The sequence below is a fragment of the Hibiscus syriacus genome, unplaced genomic scaffold (assembly GCF_006381635.1).
Source record: "Hibiscus syriacus cultivar Baekdansim isolate YM2019G1 unplaced genomic scaffold, ASM638163v2 tig00112289_pilon, whole genome shotgun sequence".
Classification (NCBI taxonomy): domain Eukaryota; kingdom Viridiplantae; phylum Streptophyta; class Magnoliopsida; order Malvales; family Malvaceae; genus Hibiscus; species Hibiscus syriacus.
The window spans coordinates 97769-114424 of record NW_024063295.1 but is presented as its reverse complement, the minus strand read 5'-3'; the positions used below and the strand labels follow the sequence as shown (position 1 = coordinate 114424).

The following is a 16656-nucleotide window of genomic DNA, read 5'->3' as shown; positions in this document are numbered from 1 at the left end:
GGCGATAAAAAGAGTTAGAGTTCCAAATAGATTAAAATGCCCGTATCGCGGGGGTCTGATCCAAGAAGAAATTGTGTCACAACTCTAACATTTTTCAAAGAAAAATGAGGTTTAAAGTTTAAAAATAAGCTTTGATTGAGTCACCCTCCTGGAACATGTATGATATGACTTATAGTGTTTTTTATGACATGAATAAGTTTGGTTGCAATTTCATATTCTATTTAACTTGTTTAAATGTTTTTCAAGTGAGAAATTTTTTAATTTCTTTCAAAGTGAACTTTAAAGGAATTTCACAAATTGGCTTCGGCTTCATTCAATTGATCTTCAAATCATGTTCTCTTGTCAACTCATGATTCTTAAGTTTGTTTATATTTATCAGTGAGTTTCCTAAAATCAAACACATATAAATCTATTGTCATTATCTCATGGGGTTTACTATGCATTGATTTTAAGGTTAAATGCTTTTATGTATATCATCATAATGTTTAGGTCAAGACTTGTTTTCATGTTCTTATTTTTAAGAGATTTTTGGTATTTATGTGTTTTTATTGAAAATTAATTTCTATGAACAAATGATATATTTGATTTATTGAATATTTTTAAAAATTAGAATCACTTTAAATATATGGTACCGAATATATTAAGGACCATATTTAAATGTTGTATATGTAAGAAAATATTATATATTTCTTTTAATTTTTATATACTATTTTTGTCACCATTCATGGATACAATTGTTATCATAATTCCTTTTGTTTTAACCTAAATATCAATTAGTATTATATATTTCTTTTAACTTTCATATACTCTCTTTGTCACCCTCTAATGTGGGATACATGCCTTAAATATTCATGACATTACTAATAATTTTACACTATAAAAACAACACAATGACACTTAAAGAAAGTTACTATATCTATCCAAACTTAAAGATTAAGAGAAAAAAGTCTTCAATATTTATTCTTTCATTTTCTCTTGTACATAATGTATAGAGCTTTATTTAATATTTTTTGTATTCATTATTTGTGAACTTCATCTTTGTAAACACCCATCTAGAGAGCTATCCATTGTATACACAAATCAAATCTTATAAAAGTGAGTGGTTCTAGTTTAATCTTAAAAAGATCAGAGTGATTCTATCTTAGTTATTGTAAGAGATGGAGGTTACAAGTTAAATCTTGTCCTTGAAAGGTTCAACTCAAATTAGTGAATTGGAAAATTTTTATCGGTGGAAAGATAAGATAGTAGATGTAGACTTTTGTTAATAAATTCGAACCACTCTAAATCGATTATGTCAAAAGTTTTACTAATTCAAGTTCTCACTAAATTTTCTAAAAACCAATTCACATTTTCTTAACAATTTTTTATTGATTGATCGAGCTAACACATCCGACGTCCAACTGTTTTTTTTAATGAATATATTAAGACTTCCATATTATATAATTATTGTATTTAAATCATTAACTTGACCTCACATTCAAATTCAAAACAAAAACTTAATTTTTTTTTTATATCAATCATTCCCTTAAAATATATCTTTAATTATTATTATTATTCTAAAAATGTAGCAAATTAGGAGGTTGTAATGACCCATAGCTTGTATTCACTCTTCTTTTTCATGGTAAAAAAGGGCCCCACGTTCGTGAAATATGTCCGAAATTTCTACGGTCCTTTTAAGGTAAGACTTTCGCCGAAGAAATGAACCAAAAACACAAAATTAAATTCATCAGATAGAAAACAAGTGGGAAAAAAAACGAAAAGAAAGATAATCCCAAACATGCCCTTCTCCTCCTACCTTGGCAGCAACCGCCGTGGCGGAGGATGGACACAGGCATTGCTTCCGTCTTCATCGTCACCCACCGTCAAATCAAACCCCAAAGCCCATCAGACACGGAAGTTACGCAAACGGACGGCTCTGATCAACTTCCTCTTCACCAACTTTTCACCATAGCACTTTCCTTTTCGCTCCTCTTCTTCCTTCTAACCCTTTATCTCTTCGGGATTCCCAAACCCATTTCCTCGCACTTCAAGCCCCGATCCCTGACCAGAAGGCTCTCGACCCGGAGGGCTGTAACCCGGAAAAAACCCGGGTGGAACTCGAACCAGAATGGTTCCGTAGTTGATATAACAACTAAACAATTGTATGATAAAATGTGTTTTTGGATGAGCCTGGAGGGGCTTGGACACAAGGGTGGAAAGTTTCTTACAAAGGAGATGAATGGGATAGTGAAAAGTTGAAGGTTTTTGTGGTTCCACATTCTCATAATGATCCAGGGTGGAAGTTCACCGTGGAAGAGTATTACGAGAGGCAATCAAGGCATATACTTGATACCATTGTAGAAACTTTATCAAAGGTGATTTCCCCCCTCGTTTTCTGGGATCTTGGCTGTTTAATTCTTGATGGGTTTTTGTTAATATGGGGTGAAATTGTCCAATCACGTTGGAATTTACTTTGGGATTTCGTTTGTGAGCTTGTTGGTTTTGTTTCTGATTTTTTAAGAATTTGATTGGGGTTTGATTGTTTTCTTTATTCGTTGATACTTGGTGCTGAATATAGTTTAAATCTTGATTGGGATTTGGTTCCTTAATTTGGTTAGTACTTGGTTGATCAATGGTTCTGAAGTCGGGTTTTCTGAATTAAATGTATGAATCAATGGTTATTTTGTGAACTTAACACTTAATGTTAACTTATATTGGCAGCCTATTAAATTTTCTGAAGGTTGAGTTGAATTTACAGGATACTCGGCGGAAGTTCATATGGGAAGAAATATCGTATTTGCAAAGGTGGTGGAGAGATGCCTCAGAGGATAAAAGGGAGTCTTTTACAAACTTGCTGAAGAATGGTCAGTTGGAAATAGTAGGGGGTGGCTGGGTGATGAATGATGAGGTAGGGGCTTGGAACTTTGTTTTCTTTTCAGTCACTTTAGCATGTGTTCCAAATTAGACTCCGAAATAGCTGCTTCTGATTACGAGTTTTTGATTTTGCCTAAACAAAATCTTTTTTCTTAATGCAGGCAAATTCACATTACTTTGCCATAATTGAGCAGGTATACCTTGAACCCTGTTCTTGGTGATTGTAGTTGGCTTGATGACTGTATTTTCAGAACGATTTGGTATATTGACAGATTGTATTTTTTGCACATTGCCATTAATTTTGAGCGGTGATGTCTGTGAAAAAAAAATATCAACTTGTCTTATGAGTTTGGATTATCACTCGAAAAGGTGCTATACTTGTTGGAATATACATCCTCAAAAGCCAGGATTTACTCTTGCTTTTGTGAGATCTAATATTCATATCATACGACTTCCTCTATTGTTTCATTATCTTTTCATTTACATCAATGTTCATAAAGTTTTCTATTTATCATAGCTTCTATCCTCAAAAACTCTTTAATGCCTCTATTGTTTGCAGTTTGATTTTTTTTTTTAAATATTTGTATAAGCAGGTTACTGAGGGAAATATGTGGCTGAATGACACTATTGGGTTTATTCCAAAAAATTCTTGGGCAATAGATCCATTTGGTTACTCACCTACAATGGCTTATCTCCTCCGTCGAATGGGCTTTGAGAATATGCTTATTCAAAGAACCCATTACGAGCTGAAGAAGGAACTTGCTTGGAATAAAAATTTGGAATACATATGGCGTCAAAGCTGGGATGCTGACGAAACTACCGACATATTTGTGCATATGATGCCATTTTATTCATATGATGTTCCACATACTTGTGGACCAGAGCCTGCCGTTTGTTGTCAGTTTGATTTTGCCCGTATTAATGGCTTCTTTTATGAACGCTGCCCATGGGGGCACCCTCCTATAGAAACTGACCAGGAAAATGTGCAGGAGAGGGCACTAAAACTACTAGATCAGTATAGGAAGAAGTCGACCCTTTACCGACGAATACACTTCTTGTACCTCTTGGAGATGATTTCCGTTATGTCAGCATTGATGAAGCTGAAGTTCAGTTTAGAAATTATCAAATGATATTTGATTACATCAACTCTAATCCCAGTTTAAATGCAGAAGCAAGATTTGGTACTTTGGATGACTATTTCCAGACCCTTAGAGATGAGGCTGACAGAATAAATTATTCCCTTCCTAGTGAAATTGGCTCCAGTGAGGTTGTGGGTTTTCCTTCTTTGTCGGGTGACTTCTTTACTTATGCTGATAGGCAGCAGGATTATTGGAGTGGCTATTATGTATCGAGACCTTTCTTCAAAGCTGTTGATCGGGTATTAGAGCAAACGCTTCGTGCATCGGAAATTTTGATGGCATTTTTATTTGGTTATTGCCAGAGAATACAATGCGAAAAACTACCAATGGGGTACGCATACAAGTTGATAGCTGCAAGGAGGAATTTAGCTCTTTTCCAGCATCATGATGGGGTGACTGGAACTGCTAAGAATCATGTTGTTCTTGATTATGGAATTCGGATGCACACTTCTTTACAGGACCTGCAGATTTTCATGTCTAAAGCAATTGAAGTATTGCTTGGAATTCGCCAAGAGAAGTCGGATCAGACCACTGCCCAATTTGATCCGAACAAATGAGATCTAAATACGATGCTCTGCCTGTGCATAGAGCGGTCAGTGCTCGGGAAGGAACCATACAATCAGTTGTACTCTTTAATCCTCTGGAGCAGACAAGAGAAGAGGTTGTGATGTTAGTTGTTAATAGACCCGAAGTTACTGTTTTGGACTCAAACTGGACATGTGTTCAAAGCCAGGTTTCTCCCGAACTGCAGCATGACAAAAGCAAGATTTTTACAGGAAGGCATCGTGTCCACTGGAAAGCTTCTGTTCCTGCCATGGGTTTGCAGACATATTATATTGCCAATGGCTTTGTTGGATGTGAAAAAGCTAAACCAGCAAAACTCAAGCTCTTCTCGAACTCGAGTTCAATACAGTGCCCTACACCATATACTTGCTCAGAAGTAGAAGGAGATGTGGTCGAAATTGAGAATCCGCATCAAACTCTCACCTTTGAGGTCAACCGTGGTTTGTTGCAAAAGGTAATCCAAAATAGTGGTCCCCAAAATGCGGTGGCTGAAGAGATAAGCGTTTACTCGAGTACTGGAGGTGCATACTTATTTCTACCCGAAGGTGAAGCTGTGCCTATAATTCGGTCTGGTGGGCATATGGTCATCTCTGAGGGTCCCTTGATGCAGGAGGTGTATTCTTATCCAATGACTGAACGGGAGAAAACTCCGATCTCCCATAGTACTCGTATTTATAATGGAGGCAATACGATACAAGAGTTTCTGGTTGAGAAGGAATATCATGTTGAGCTTCTTGGCAAGGATTTTACGGACAAAGAGTTAATTGTTCGGTATAAGACGGATATCAATAACAAAAGAATTTTCTACTCTGACTTGAATGGCTTTCAGATGAGTCGAAGAGAAACATATGATAAGATCCCTTTGCAGGGGAATTACTACCCCATGCCCTCTCTCGCTTTCATGCAAGGGTCAAATGGCCGGCGGTTTTCTGTCCATTCTCGGCAGTCACTCGGTGCTGCAAGCCTTAAACAGGGTTGGCTAGAGATTATGCTTGATCGTCGTTTGGCAAAAGATGATGGGCGTGGCCTTGGGCAAGGAGTGATGGACAATCGTGTTATGAATGTTGTTTTCCATATCCTGCTTGAATCCAACATTTCTTCGACTTCAAATCCCGTTTCCAACCCGCAACCTCTGAGTCCATCTCTTCTCTCACATTGCGTTAGTGCTCAATTGAATCATCCCTTGCAGGCATTCATTGCCAAGAAGCCACAAGACATTTCTGTGCAGACACATTGGAGTCCCTTTTCTCCATTAACCACTTCCTTACCTTGCGACTTGCATATTGTGAGTTTGAAAGTCCCTCGACCGGCAAAATATTCTCAACAGCAGCTTGGAGATCCCAGGTTCGTTTTAATGTTGCATAGAAGAAATTGGGATCCTTCATACTGCCCGAAGGCCAGATCTCAGTGCACCAGCATGGCCGATGCACCTGTAAATCTTTTCAACCTGTTCAAGGATCTTGAAGTGCTGAAAGCTAAACCAACTTCCTTAAATCTTCTACACGACGACACTGAGATGCTAGGGTATGCAGAGCAGTTTAGTGACGTTGCTCACAAAGGTCATGTAATTATTCCTCCCATGGAAATACAAACATACAAGTTAGAATTGAGACCACTCCAGCAAACACCAATGGCTGGTTTAAATCGTATGCTGCTATCTCATGTGATATCCGACGAAGTCAAGAACATCAAAGATGCCGCGTAAAGTAAATAATTGTCCAAGGTATGTAACTTAGGAATGAGTGATGTAGTAAAAATGGAAAGAGATTACCGTCATCTAATTCCCATAGGAAATGCTAGGATATATTTTGTTTCATGTACAATTAGTATGTTGTAAGCTTAACACCGAGAAATCTATTTTACTATATTCTTCTTAGAAACTGGGATTTGTGGTCTATGATTTGACCATAAGCAACTTCAAATTTTGCTTGTATTATCTTCTGTTATGAAGATTGTTTCTCTGAGTGAGATTTTAGCATATAAAAGTTGCAGTAAAAGTTGCAGAGAAAGGCTTTTTTTCAAGCTTCTAAACATGTTTCCACTTGCGTATATACTATTCTTTTTTCACAACTGATACCTAAACTATTAAGCTATTTTATGTTTTGATGCCTCTTACTTCAAATGCTACTCAACAATGATGTGGTCTAGATATAAATTTTATATAAATTAAAAATTATATAAACTACAAAAAAATAAAAAATCAGATGTTTCTAAAAAACATTTAAAATTTCAATATTCGAAAACATATTTATATATGAATTTATGAAAATAAGAAATAACTACTTTTATATATTTAAAAAATCAAATTTACAATTAGGATATGAAAATAGGTATTCGTTTAGGTTTGAAGTTAGGTCATGTCATGTCAAATCGGATATGGGTTATGTTAGGTAAATTCAATGGTTCGACTCAAGTTAGGTTGGGTCCGGATTGACTTGGGTTCGAGTCATTGTCGGGTTGATTTTAAATCAGACTCAGTTCGGGTACAGGTCGGATTAATTTTAAGTTCAGTCAATATCAATTTAGATCAAAACGGTTTGGGCCTGAATCAATTAAATATTATGTTAGTTTAAGATCGGGTAAAATTTGAGTCGGATCTCATTAAAGTCGGGTCATATCATTGACAGATAAAATTTAAGTAGTAAAATATCAATTTGGGTGCAGTTCAAGTGGATATTACCAGGTACATATGGACTTTAGGTTGGGTCATTTTTAGATTAATTATTTTTCATCTTTCACGACTTCTAATTATAATTATATTGTATAGGCTTAAAAACACTATTGCCCCTTAAAGTATATTATTTGTACCGAGTTAACCCTTAAAGTATTTTTCGGGACTTTTTGCCCCCTGAAGTTTATATCGTTACATCGTTTACCCCAAATCGTTAACTCCGTTAAAAACATGGGTAAATTATACATTTAGTCAATACTATTCACACAGTTCCGTTTTGATCACCCAACTAATGTTTTTTTCAAAATCATCATTGAATTGTCTTCTTCACTAGTTTCAGCGGTTCTTGCTCGATTCAGTGTTGATTGTGGAGTTGCAGAGCTTCGATCTTGTTCATGGTTGGCCTTGTTGAAAATCAAAGTCAAAATTCATGGCTAGTAAATTCAAGTTGGATGCAGATTTTGTTGAAATTGGCAAGGGAAAATTACCAAATTTAGTCATTGTACTTTAAGGTATTTATAAGATTAGTCCTTAAGCTTCAACTATAAATACCCTAATCCATTTAGCTTCAAAATCATCCCAAAATCATTCTAGCTTTCTCCCAACACTAGAGAATTTAGAGAGTTTTCTTTAGAGTTGTTTTCTCCTTTTTATTAAGAGAGAATTGTCATTGTTTCTCCTTGTTAGATCGAGAGAAGTTGTAATTCATATTTTCTCATAGTGAATTTTTTCTACATTTGCCCGTGGTTTTTTACCCGATATTATTTAGGGGTTTTCCACGTAAAATTTGTGTCTTCTTTATCTTCATTTTTATTTTTCCAAAATATCAGTTGCGATTTTGCTCTATCCGATAGTCGTATTCCGCAACAATTGGTGTCTCCTTTTTATTAAGAGAGAATCGTCATTGTTTCTCCTTGTAAGATCGAGAGAAGTTGTAATTCATATTTTCTCATAGTGAATTTTTTCTACATTTACCCGTGGTTTTTTACCTTATATTATTTAGGGGTTTTCCACGTAAAATTTGTGTCTTCTTTATCTTCATTTTTATTTTCTCAAATTATCAGTTGCGATTTTGCTCTATCCGATAGTCGTATTCCGCAACAATTGGTATCAGAGCCAGATTTGAGTCTGTAATATCTACTTATTGTCTTTGTGGTTGCTACCAAAAGGTGAATCCTCCAACATAAGAAAGTAAGAATGTATTACTCATTCTTTGAAGGTTCCAGAAAACTATTTACGATAGTGAAATAGTGGGAGCTATCCGTAATAGAAGCTATGAAAACAAAATTTGATATTGAAAAGTTCAATGAGAGAAATTTCTCATTGTGAAAATTGAAGATGAATGCCATCCTAAGGAAAGACGGTTGTCTAGCGGCTATCAATGAAAGGTCGGTAGATTTCACATATGACAACAAATAAAACGAGATAGACAAGAATGATATGACAAACTTTCATATAGCATTAGCAGATGAAGTATTGTCAAGCATTGAGGAGGAGAAGACAACTAAGGAGATATGTGATCATCTCACCAAACTGTACGAGGCCACATAGTTGCACAATAAAATTTTCCTTAAAAGGAAATTGTACACTCTCCGGATGTCAGAATCTACTTCAGTGATGGAGCACTTAAACACACTGAACACTTTATTTTCTCAGCTTACATCCTTAAGCTGTACAATATGAGAACAAGAACGTGTTGAACTTCTACTTCAAAGTCTACCATATTCGTATGATCAACTTATCATCAACTTGACAAACAATAATATCACTAGTCTAGTTTTCGATGACGTTGCAGCTGCTGTTCTACAAGAAGAAAATCGACCCAATAGCAAGAAAGACAGACAAGTCACAAACATGGTAGATCAAAGTCGAGAAACAAAAAGAATTTAAAGTTCTACAACTGTGGAAAAAAGGGTCACTTGAAGAAGGATTGTTGGAGTCTAGGTAAAAACTCCAATCCACAAGTCAATACTGCAAACACTTCAGATGATGGAGATGTTCTATGTTGTGAAGCGTCAACCACCGTGGAAGGTAGAAAAAGATTTGCAGATATATGGCTCATTGATTCGGGAGCAACATATCACAAGACCTCAAGAAGAGAATGGTTTCATCATTATGAACCTGTCTCAGGAGGATCTGTGTATAGTTGCAATGATCATACCTTAGAGATTGTTGGCGTTGGAACCATCAAATTGAATATGTATGATGGAATAATTAAAATTGTTCGAGATGTGCGATACGTGAAAGACCTGAAGAAAAATTTATTATTCTATGGATTGTTGGATAATAATACGAGAAAGATTGAAACACAGAAAGTAATTATGAAGGTGTTCCATGGAGCGCTTGTGGTGATGAAAGGCGAAAATATAGCAACAAACTTGTATATGCTGAAGGGAGAGACTTTGCTAGAAGCAGAAGCCTCTGTTGCCTCATGTAGTTCATATTCTGCAATGCTATGTCATTAGAAACTTAGACACATGTCAGAACAAGGAATGAAAGTCCTTGTGGAGCAAAAGTTACTTCTAGGCTTAACAAATGTATCACTTACTTTGTGTGAGCATTGTATAACAAGTAAGCAACACCGGTTAAAATTTAACACGTCAAATTCTAGAGGCAAAAGTGTTCTAGAATTGGTTCATTCTAACGTATGGCAAGCAACAGTTACATCCCAAGGTATCACTTACTTTGTCTCATTTATTGATGACTACTCCAGAAGATGTTGGGTGTACCCTATTAAGAAGAAGTCATATTTGTTTTCAACTTTAAAAAAAAACTTGTGAAACTTGATTCTAGAAATAAGATCAAGTGTTTCAGAACAGATAATGGAGAAGAATACCCAAGATTTGATGACTTTTGCATGAAAGAAGGCATCAAAAGACAGTTTACAGTGGCGAACACTCCTCAACAAAATAGAGTGGCAGAGCGGATGGACAAAACCTTGTTTGAAAGAACAAGAGCAATATTGAGGGTTGTAGGCCTAGAAAAATCATTTTGGACAGAAGCAGTTAATACCACTTGTTATTTGGTGAATCAGGCTCCATTAACTGTAATACAGCTAAACACACCAATGGAGATGTGGACTGGTAAACCAGCTGATTATTCAAACCTCCATGTATTTGGAAGTATTGTGTACGTGATGTACAACTCCCAAGAAATTTCAAAGTTTGATCCAAAATCCAAGAAATGCAAATTCTTGGGGTATGCTGATGGTGTAAAGGGGTATCGCTTGTGGGATCACATTACCCGTAAAGTGATCATTAGCAGGGATGTTATCTTTGTAGAAGATAAACTACAAAGAAAAGAAGACGATGATAGAGCTGAAAAGTCAGAGACTACACAGATACATGTGAAAAATGAGTTTGAACAAGGAGATTCTTCTGAAGCAGAACCAGCACATGATGAACAAGAACCATAGAGTTCTAAAGCTCCAACAACTCGTCAATCAGATCGTGTGAAAAGACGTCCCAATTGGCACTCAGATTGTGTTATAGAAGGAAATATTGCATACGTGAGCCATCAACATTCCAGGAGGCAATAAACAACTCAGATACTTCACTATGGATGATGGCGATGCAAGAAGAAATTAAAGTACATGGGACCTTGTTCCACTACCACAAGGAAGGAAGCCAATTAGTAACAAATGGGTCTTTAAAATCAAGCGAAATGGTAAAGATTAAGTGGAGAGGTATCGTGCAAGATTGGTGGTAAAAGGATATGCTAAAAAAGAAGGTATTGATTTCAATGAAATCTTTTCTCCTGTGGTTCGACTAACAACAGTTCGAGTAGTCTTGGCAATGTGTGCTACATTGAACTTACATCTAGAGCAGTTAGATGTTAAAACAACTTTCTTCATGGAAATCTTGAAGAATAGATTTATATGCTCCAGCCTGAAGGTTTTGAAGAAGAAGAAAAGAAGAACTTGGTTTGCAGGTTGAACAAATCTCTGTACGGTCTAAAGCAGGCGCCGAGATGTTGGTATAAGAGATTTGATTCATTCATTATGTGCCTTGGATACAACAGACTTAATACAGACCCTTGTGCTTATTTCAAGAGGTTTGGTGATAACGATTTTGTTATATTGATGTTGTATGTGGATGACATGTTGGTTGCAGGACCCAAAAAAGATCATATTTAAGAATTGAAGGCACAACTGGCTAGGGAATTTGAAATGAATAACTTGGGATCAGCAAATTCTCCGAGACAGAAGTAATAGGAATATTTGGCTTTCACAAAAAAATTATTTGAAGAAGATCTTGTCAATATTCAGCATGCAAGATTGTAAGCCAGTTTCTACCCATCTTCCTATTAACTTCAAATTATCCTCTAGTATGAGTCCTAGCAGTGAAGAAGAGAGGATGAAGATGTCTCGAGTGCCGTATGCATCGGCAGTGGGAAGTTTAATGTTCGCTATGATATGCACAAGACCAGACATTGCACAAGCAGTGGGAGTTGTTAGTTGATACATGGCGAATCCAGGCAAAGAGCATTGGGATACAGTAAAGAGGATCCTGAGAAACATCAATGGGACCTCAAATGTTACATTATGTTACGGATGATCAAACTTACTAATAAATGGGTATGTAGATTCTGATTATGTAGGGGATTTGGATAAAAGAAAATCTACTACAGAATATGTGTTCAAAGTTGATGGTGGAGCTGTAAGTTGGGTTTCAAAATTGTAGTCAGTTGTGGCTACATCCACAACAGAGGCAGAATATGTAGCAGCTACACAACCCAGTAAAGAAGCAATTTGGTTGAAGATGTTATTGGAGGAGCTTGGGCACAATCAAGAGTATGTCTCTCTATTTTGTGACAGTCAAAGCGCCTTGCATCTAGCAAGGAATCCAACATTTCATTCAAGGACAAAGCATATAAGATTTCAATACCATTTCATTCGTGAAAAGGTGGAAGAGTGGACGATAGATATGCAAAAAATCCATACCAAAGACAACATAGCAGATTTCATGATGAAGGCGGTCAATACTGATAAATTTACTTGGTGTCGATCCTCTTTTGGCCTATTAGAAACGTAAGCAATATGAAGGTACAAGGTAGAAAGAATGGTGTGAATATATAATTATTCCAATCAAATCTTCAAGTGAAGATTGTTGAAAATCAAAGTCAAAATTCACGGCTAGTAAATTCAAGTTGGTTGTAGATTTTGTTGAAATTGGCTAGTGAATTCGGTGGTCTAAGTTGGTTAAGATTTTGTTGAAATTGGCAAGGTAAAATTACCAAATTTAGTCCATGTATTTTAGGGTATTTACAAAATTAGTCCTTAAGCTTCAACTATAAATACCCTAACCCATTTAGCTTCAAAATCATCCCAAAATCATTATAGCTTTCTTCTAATACTAGAGAATTTAGAGAGTTTTATTGAGAGTTGTTTTCTCCTTTTTATCAAGAGAGAATTGTCATTCTTTCTCCTTGTTAGATCGAGAGAAGTTGTAATTCATATTTTCTCATAGTGAAATTATTCTACCTAGGGCTGTAAATAAGACGAGACAAATCGCGAGCTATTCAAGATCGACTCGATCAAGGCTCGATAAATACTCGGATCTAATGGACTCAACTCGAGCTCGACTCGAGTTCTTAACGAGCTGAAACGAGCTACTCGATATTCGACTCGAAAAGGTCGTGAGCAGCTTGAAAATATAATATATTAAGATTTTATTTAAAAAAAATAAATTAATAATAATATTAATATTTATGTATTGATTTTTTTTATAAAAAAACAATAAGATTTCATGTATTTAAGGTTCATGTTCGAGTTTGAGTTTGAGGCTTCAATCGAGTTAAATTTAAGAATTTTTTTTTTCATTTCGAGCCTTTTCGAGCTGCTCACGAGCTTCAGTTCAGGATTTCTAGTTCGATTTGAGCTTAAAAATTTTAAGCTTGCGAGTTTTTCGAGTCGAGTCGAGCTCCATTTCAGAGTTTTCGAGTCGAGTCGAGTCGAGCTCAGCAATACTCGAGCTCGACTCGGCTCGTTTACACCCCTACTTCTACCTTTGCCCGTGGTTTTTACCCTATATTATTTAGGGGTTTTCCACGTAAAAGTTGTGTCTTCTTTATCTTCATTTTTTATTTTATCAAATTATCAGTTACGATTTTGCTCTATCCGATAGTCGTATTCCGTAATAGGCCTAAGCTGGTCTACGATAGTAAAAGTTAGACCATTTTGAATTGAATATGAAAAGTTTGCATGCGGCGGAGTTGTTATCCACCTTCCCAACTCGTAATGACAAAGCGCTGAGACATTGTGCAAAAATCAATATTATGTTATCAGGTTCTTTTGTAAATTAACTTTTCATTTTCTGAAGTACACAGCCACATAGCTATAGTGACTTTGAAACTCGATTTCAGTCCAATGAGAAAGAGTTATACCTTAAAACCAAGTGTGTTCTTGAGGAAACTTGTGCTTAATTCAGAATTACTATATTCATATCTCTTTTTATTGCAAACGACACTGATGCACCTCCAATGGTGCCAATAAAGCATATCAAAGCCGTAAGAGAGAGCTCTACTAGGTATAACTTCAATGACTGAAACCAAAGTATATTCTTGATCTGTTACAAAAGAGTGGTTTTGCAGTAGTTAAGGAACTTCCTACTCCCATGATAACACATTGTAAGCTTTCTACTACTAATGGATCGCCCATTGATGAGGTGGCTCACTATAGAAGTATTGTTGGTGCTCTCTAATATGTGGTTATTAATCAGCCAGATATTGCATATGCAGTTAATCGCGTCTGTCAATTTATGCAAAGCCCTAAAGATAAACATTTTCAGCCAGTTAAGAGGATTCTGATGTATTTGCAGGGCATTTCGGATTATGGTTTACAGTTCTCGTCTTTTTTTGAACTGTCCTTGGTTGGCTTTACTGATGCAATTTGGGGTGTTGATATTGATGACAGACGATCCACGTCAGAGTATTGCATTTACTTTGGTGGCAATCTTGTTTCGTGGAGTTCTCGTAAACAACAGGTGATTGCTCGTTCTACTGTTGAAGCAGAATATCGCAGTGTTGCTTCGGCTGCCTCAGAAGTCATATGGCTTGCATTTTTACGCAAAGAGTTACAGTGTTCATTTCATGGAAAACCTACTCTTTGGTGTGACAATACGAACACTGTTGTTGTGTGTTCCAATCCAGTTATTCATTCGAAGTTCAAATATGTTGAATTGGATTTATTTTTTGTTCGAGAAATGGTAGCAGCTGGTCGGTTGCAAGTTCATGAGGTTCCAGCGTACGAGCAAGTTGTTGATGTTTTTACTAAGCCGTTGTCTGCTCCGATGTTCATTCGTCACCGGAAGAAGCTGTTATTTTCTCGGATTCGTAAGGAAGGATTAGCTTTGTTGACTAGCTTTTCCTAGACAAATACAGCTGAGGAACAATATATGAATGATGGTGAAGTTGAAGATGTGGATTGCATGGAGAATGTTAAGAGGTGAAGCTGTAGATATGGAAAGTTTGATTACATGAGGAATGTTAGCGTATTATAAATATGAATAGCATGGAGAATGTTAGTGTAAAGAATGGGATTGGTTTCAGCTGAATAGTTATGAGTTGGTTAGAGGTTGTTATGAGTTAGTTGAGAGTAGAGTTTGTTAGTCAGTTGTTGCTATGTTGCTATAAATAAGCTAGTTTGTTTTCACTCATGTACACATGGATTTCTCATAATAAGATGCAAAGTATTCTTTTATTTTCTCTCTTGTTTCTACTATACTTAGTAGTAGAGCTTATATCTTAACAACTTTGAGAGTCTTGGCAGTTTTGGAGTTTTAACCGCGTGAAAAATGGGGAAGATGCATTATATTCCCGACGTCTTCCTACGAGAACTATAACAATTACACTAGACCAAAAAATAATTCCAGTGAAATCCTATACGAGCCAATATTTTTTTCACAACCCCACACAAGAATTTCAGCACAACAATTTTATAGGTTATTGAAGAAATGGAATGTAAATTATTATTGATCTGTGAAATGTAGAAAACCGTACGATATAATATCTTAAAATTTTTAAATATAAAAATGAAATATGAACTATTTATTTATATAAATGAGACTATCCATAACTATTTATACACAATAAATAATTTTTTTAAGCAATTAGATATAATAATTAGTAATTAAAACGGAACAAAAATTTAAGTTCAGTGATGATTTAAAAAAAGTAGTTGAATGAACAAAACAACACCGCAAGAATAATTAAGTGATTAATATGTAATTTACCATTAGTTTTTTAAAAGAGTCTATGGTTTGAGACAATAAGGTAACGATTTAAATTTCAGGGGATAAATGTCCCGAAAAATATTTTAGGGGACAACTCAATATAATAACATACTTTAAGAGACAACAAAGTATTTAAGCTTATTGTATAATACATGTGTATATATATATAGTATAATATTTGTTATAGTCTTACAGTCGTATATTATATGCATATGGTTATTGTTTTATAAACCTAGTCAACAGGTTATAGCTATAGCTATGTAATTGAGAATATATAAAAAGAGACATTATAATAATTATCTCTAAAATATATAGAAAACATATTAAAAATTATTAATTAAGATTAAATTGAACAATCATAAAATTATAAATTTAAATTTAAATAAATTAAATAACACACATAAATCAAACTAAAATAGTTATAAAATATAAAATACAAATTAATATCAAATTAGACTAAATTTCATTCATTTGGAAAACTAAAAGGGACGAAAACGACTGCAGTTGAGAAGCAAAGAATACGAGAAGATTTGTTTGGATAGTTCATTTATTGGTCCTCCTACCGACGAATTTCATAAACTAGACTAGAGATTCTACAATCCAAATTAAAGAAGGAACCAAAGGGAAAAACCAACAAGATAACTATATAAAAATACAGAGAAAATGCTTTCTTTTATTGCTAAGAAGTAAAGAATGGATTTCATTATTTTTCCTCTGTCCAACGAGATAGGATGTGCTTCTGTTTATAGACGAGTCTCCTAACATCAAATGGTCTAAATTATTTATATCGACGATCTATATTAAAAGCATATCTACCCAAACCTCCTATTAAAAGAAATTAAATCAATATAATCAATACATTCCATGGATAGGAGATTACATAGGATATAAAAGAAATCAAAAGGAAATACTTTGATTAACATTAAACTCATTATCTTCTTACCATTTGAATTAAATTGACCGAACAAAAATAGATGTCTACATATTAGTTCGAGATACTTTCACTAATGCTTAAAACAATTAATCTCGTTATTGTTCTTCTCGCATTTTAAATCCAAAAACATCTCTCTATTTTTTAAAAAGAATATTTTCGCATCAGTAAAGAATGTTCGTAATCCCATACTAAGAAGGAAAATACCTTTGGAAGGGTATTTAAAGGGCGTAACAGTCGTCTGTTACTGTTTTTAGGCGTGAATTA

At 35.1% G+C, this 16656-nt stretch overlaps 1 protein-coding gene and 1 pseudogene across 1 annotated transcript; both read left to right on the top strand.

Moving 5' to 3' along the window:
* Positions 1-1718: 1718 nt before the first annotated feature.
* Positions 1719-6432, top strand: LOC120177518 (annotated as a pseudogene).
* A 7333-nt stretch (positions 6433-13765) lies between these two features.
* Positions 13766-14597, top strand: LOC120177411 (secreted RxLR effector protein 161-like). The gene is made up of 2 exons (XM_039183571.1): positions 13766-13780; positions 13947-14597. Exons 1-2 carry the CDS (start codon positions 13766-13768, stop codon positions 14595-14597), a joined length of 666 nt encoding a protein of 221 aa, XP_039039502.1.
* Positions 14598-16656: the final 2059 nt, after the last annotated feature.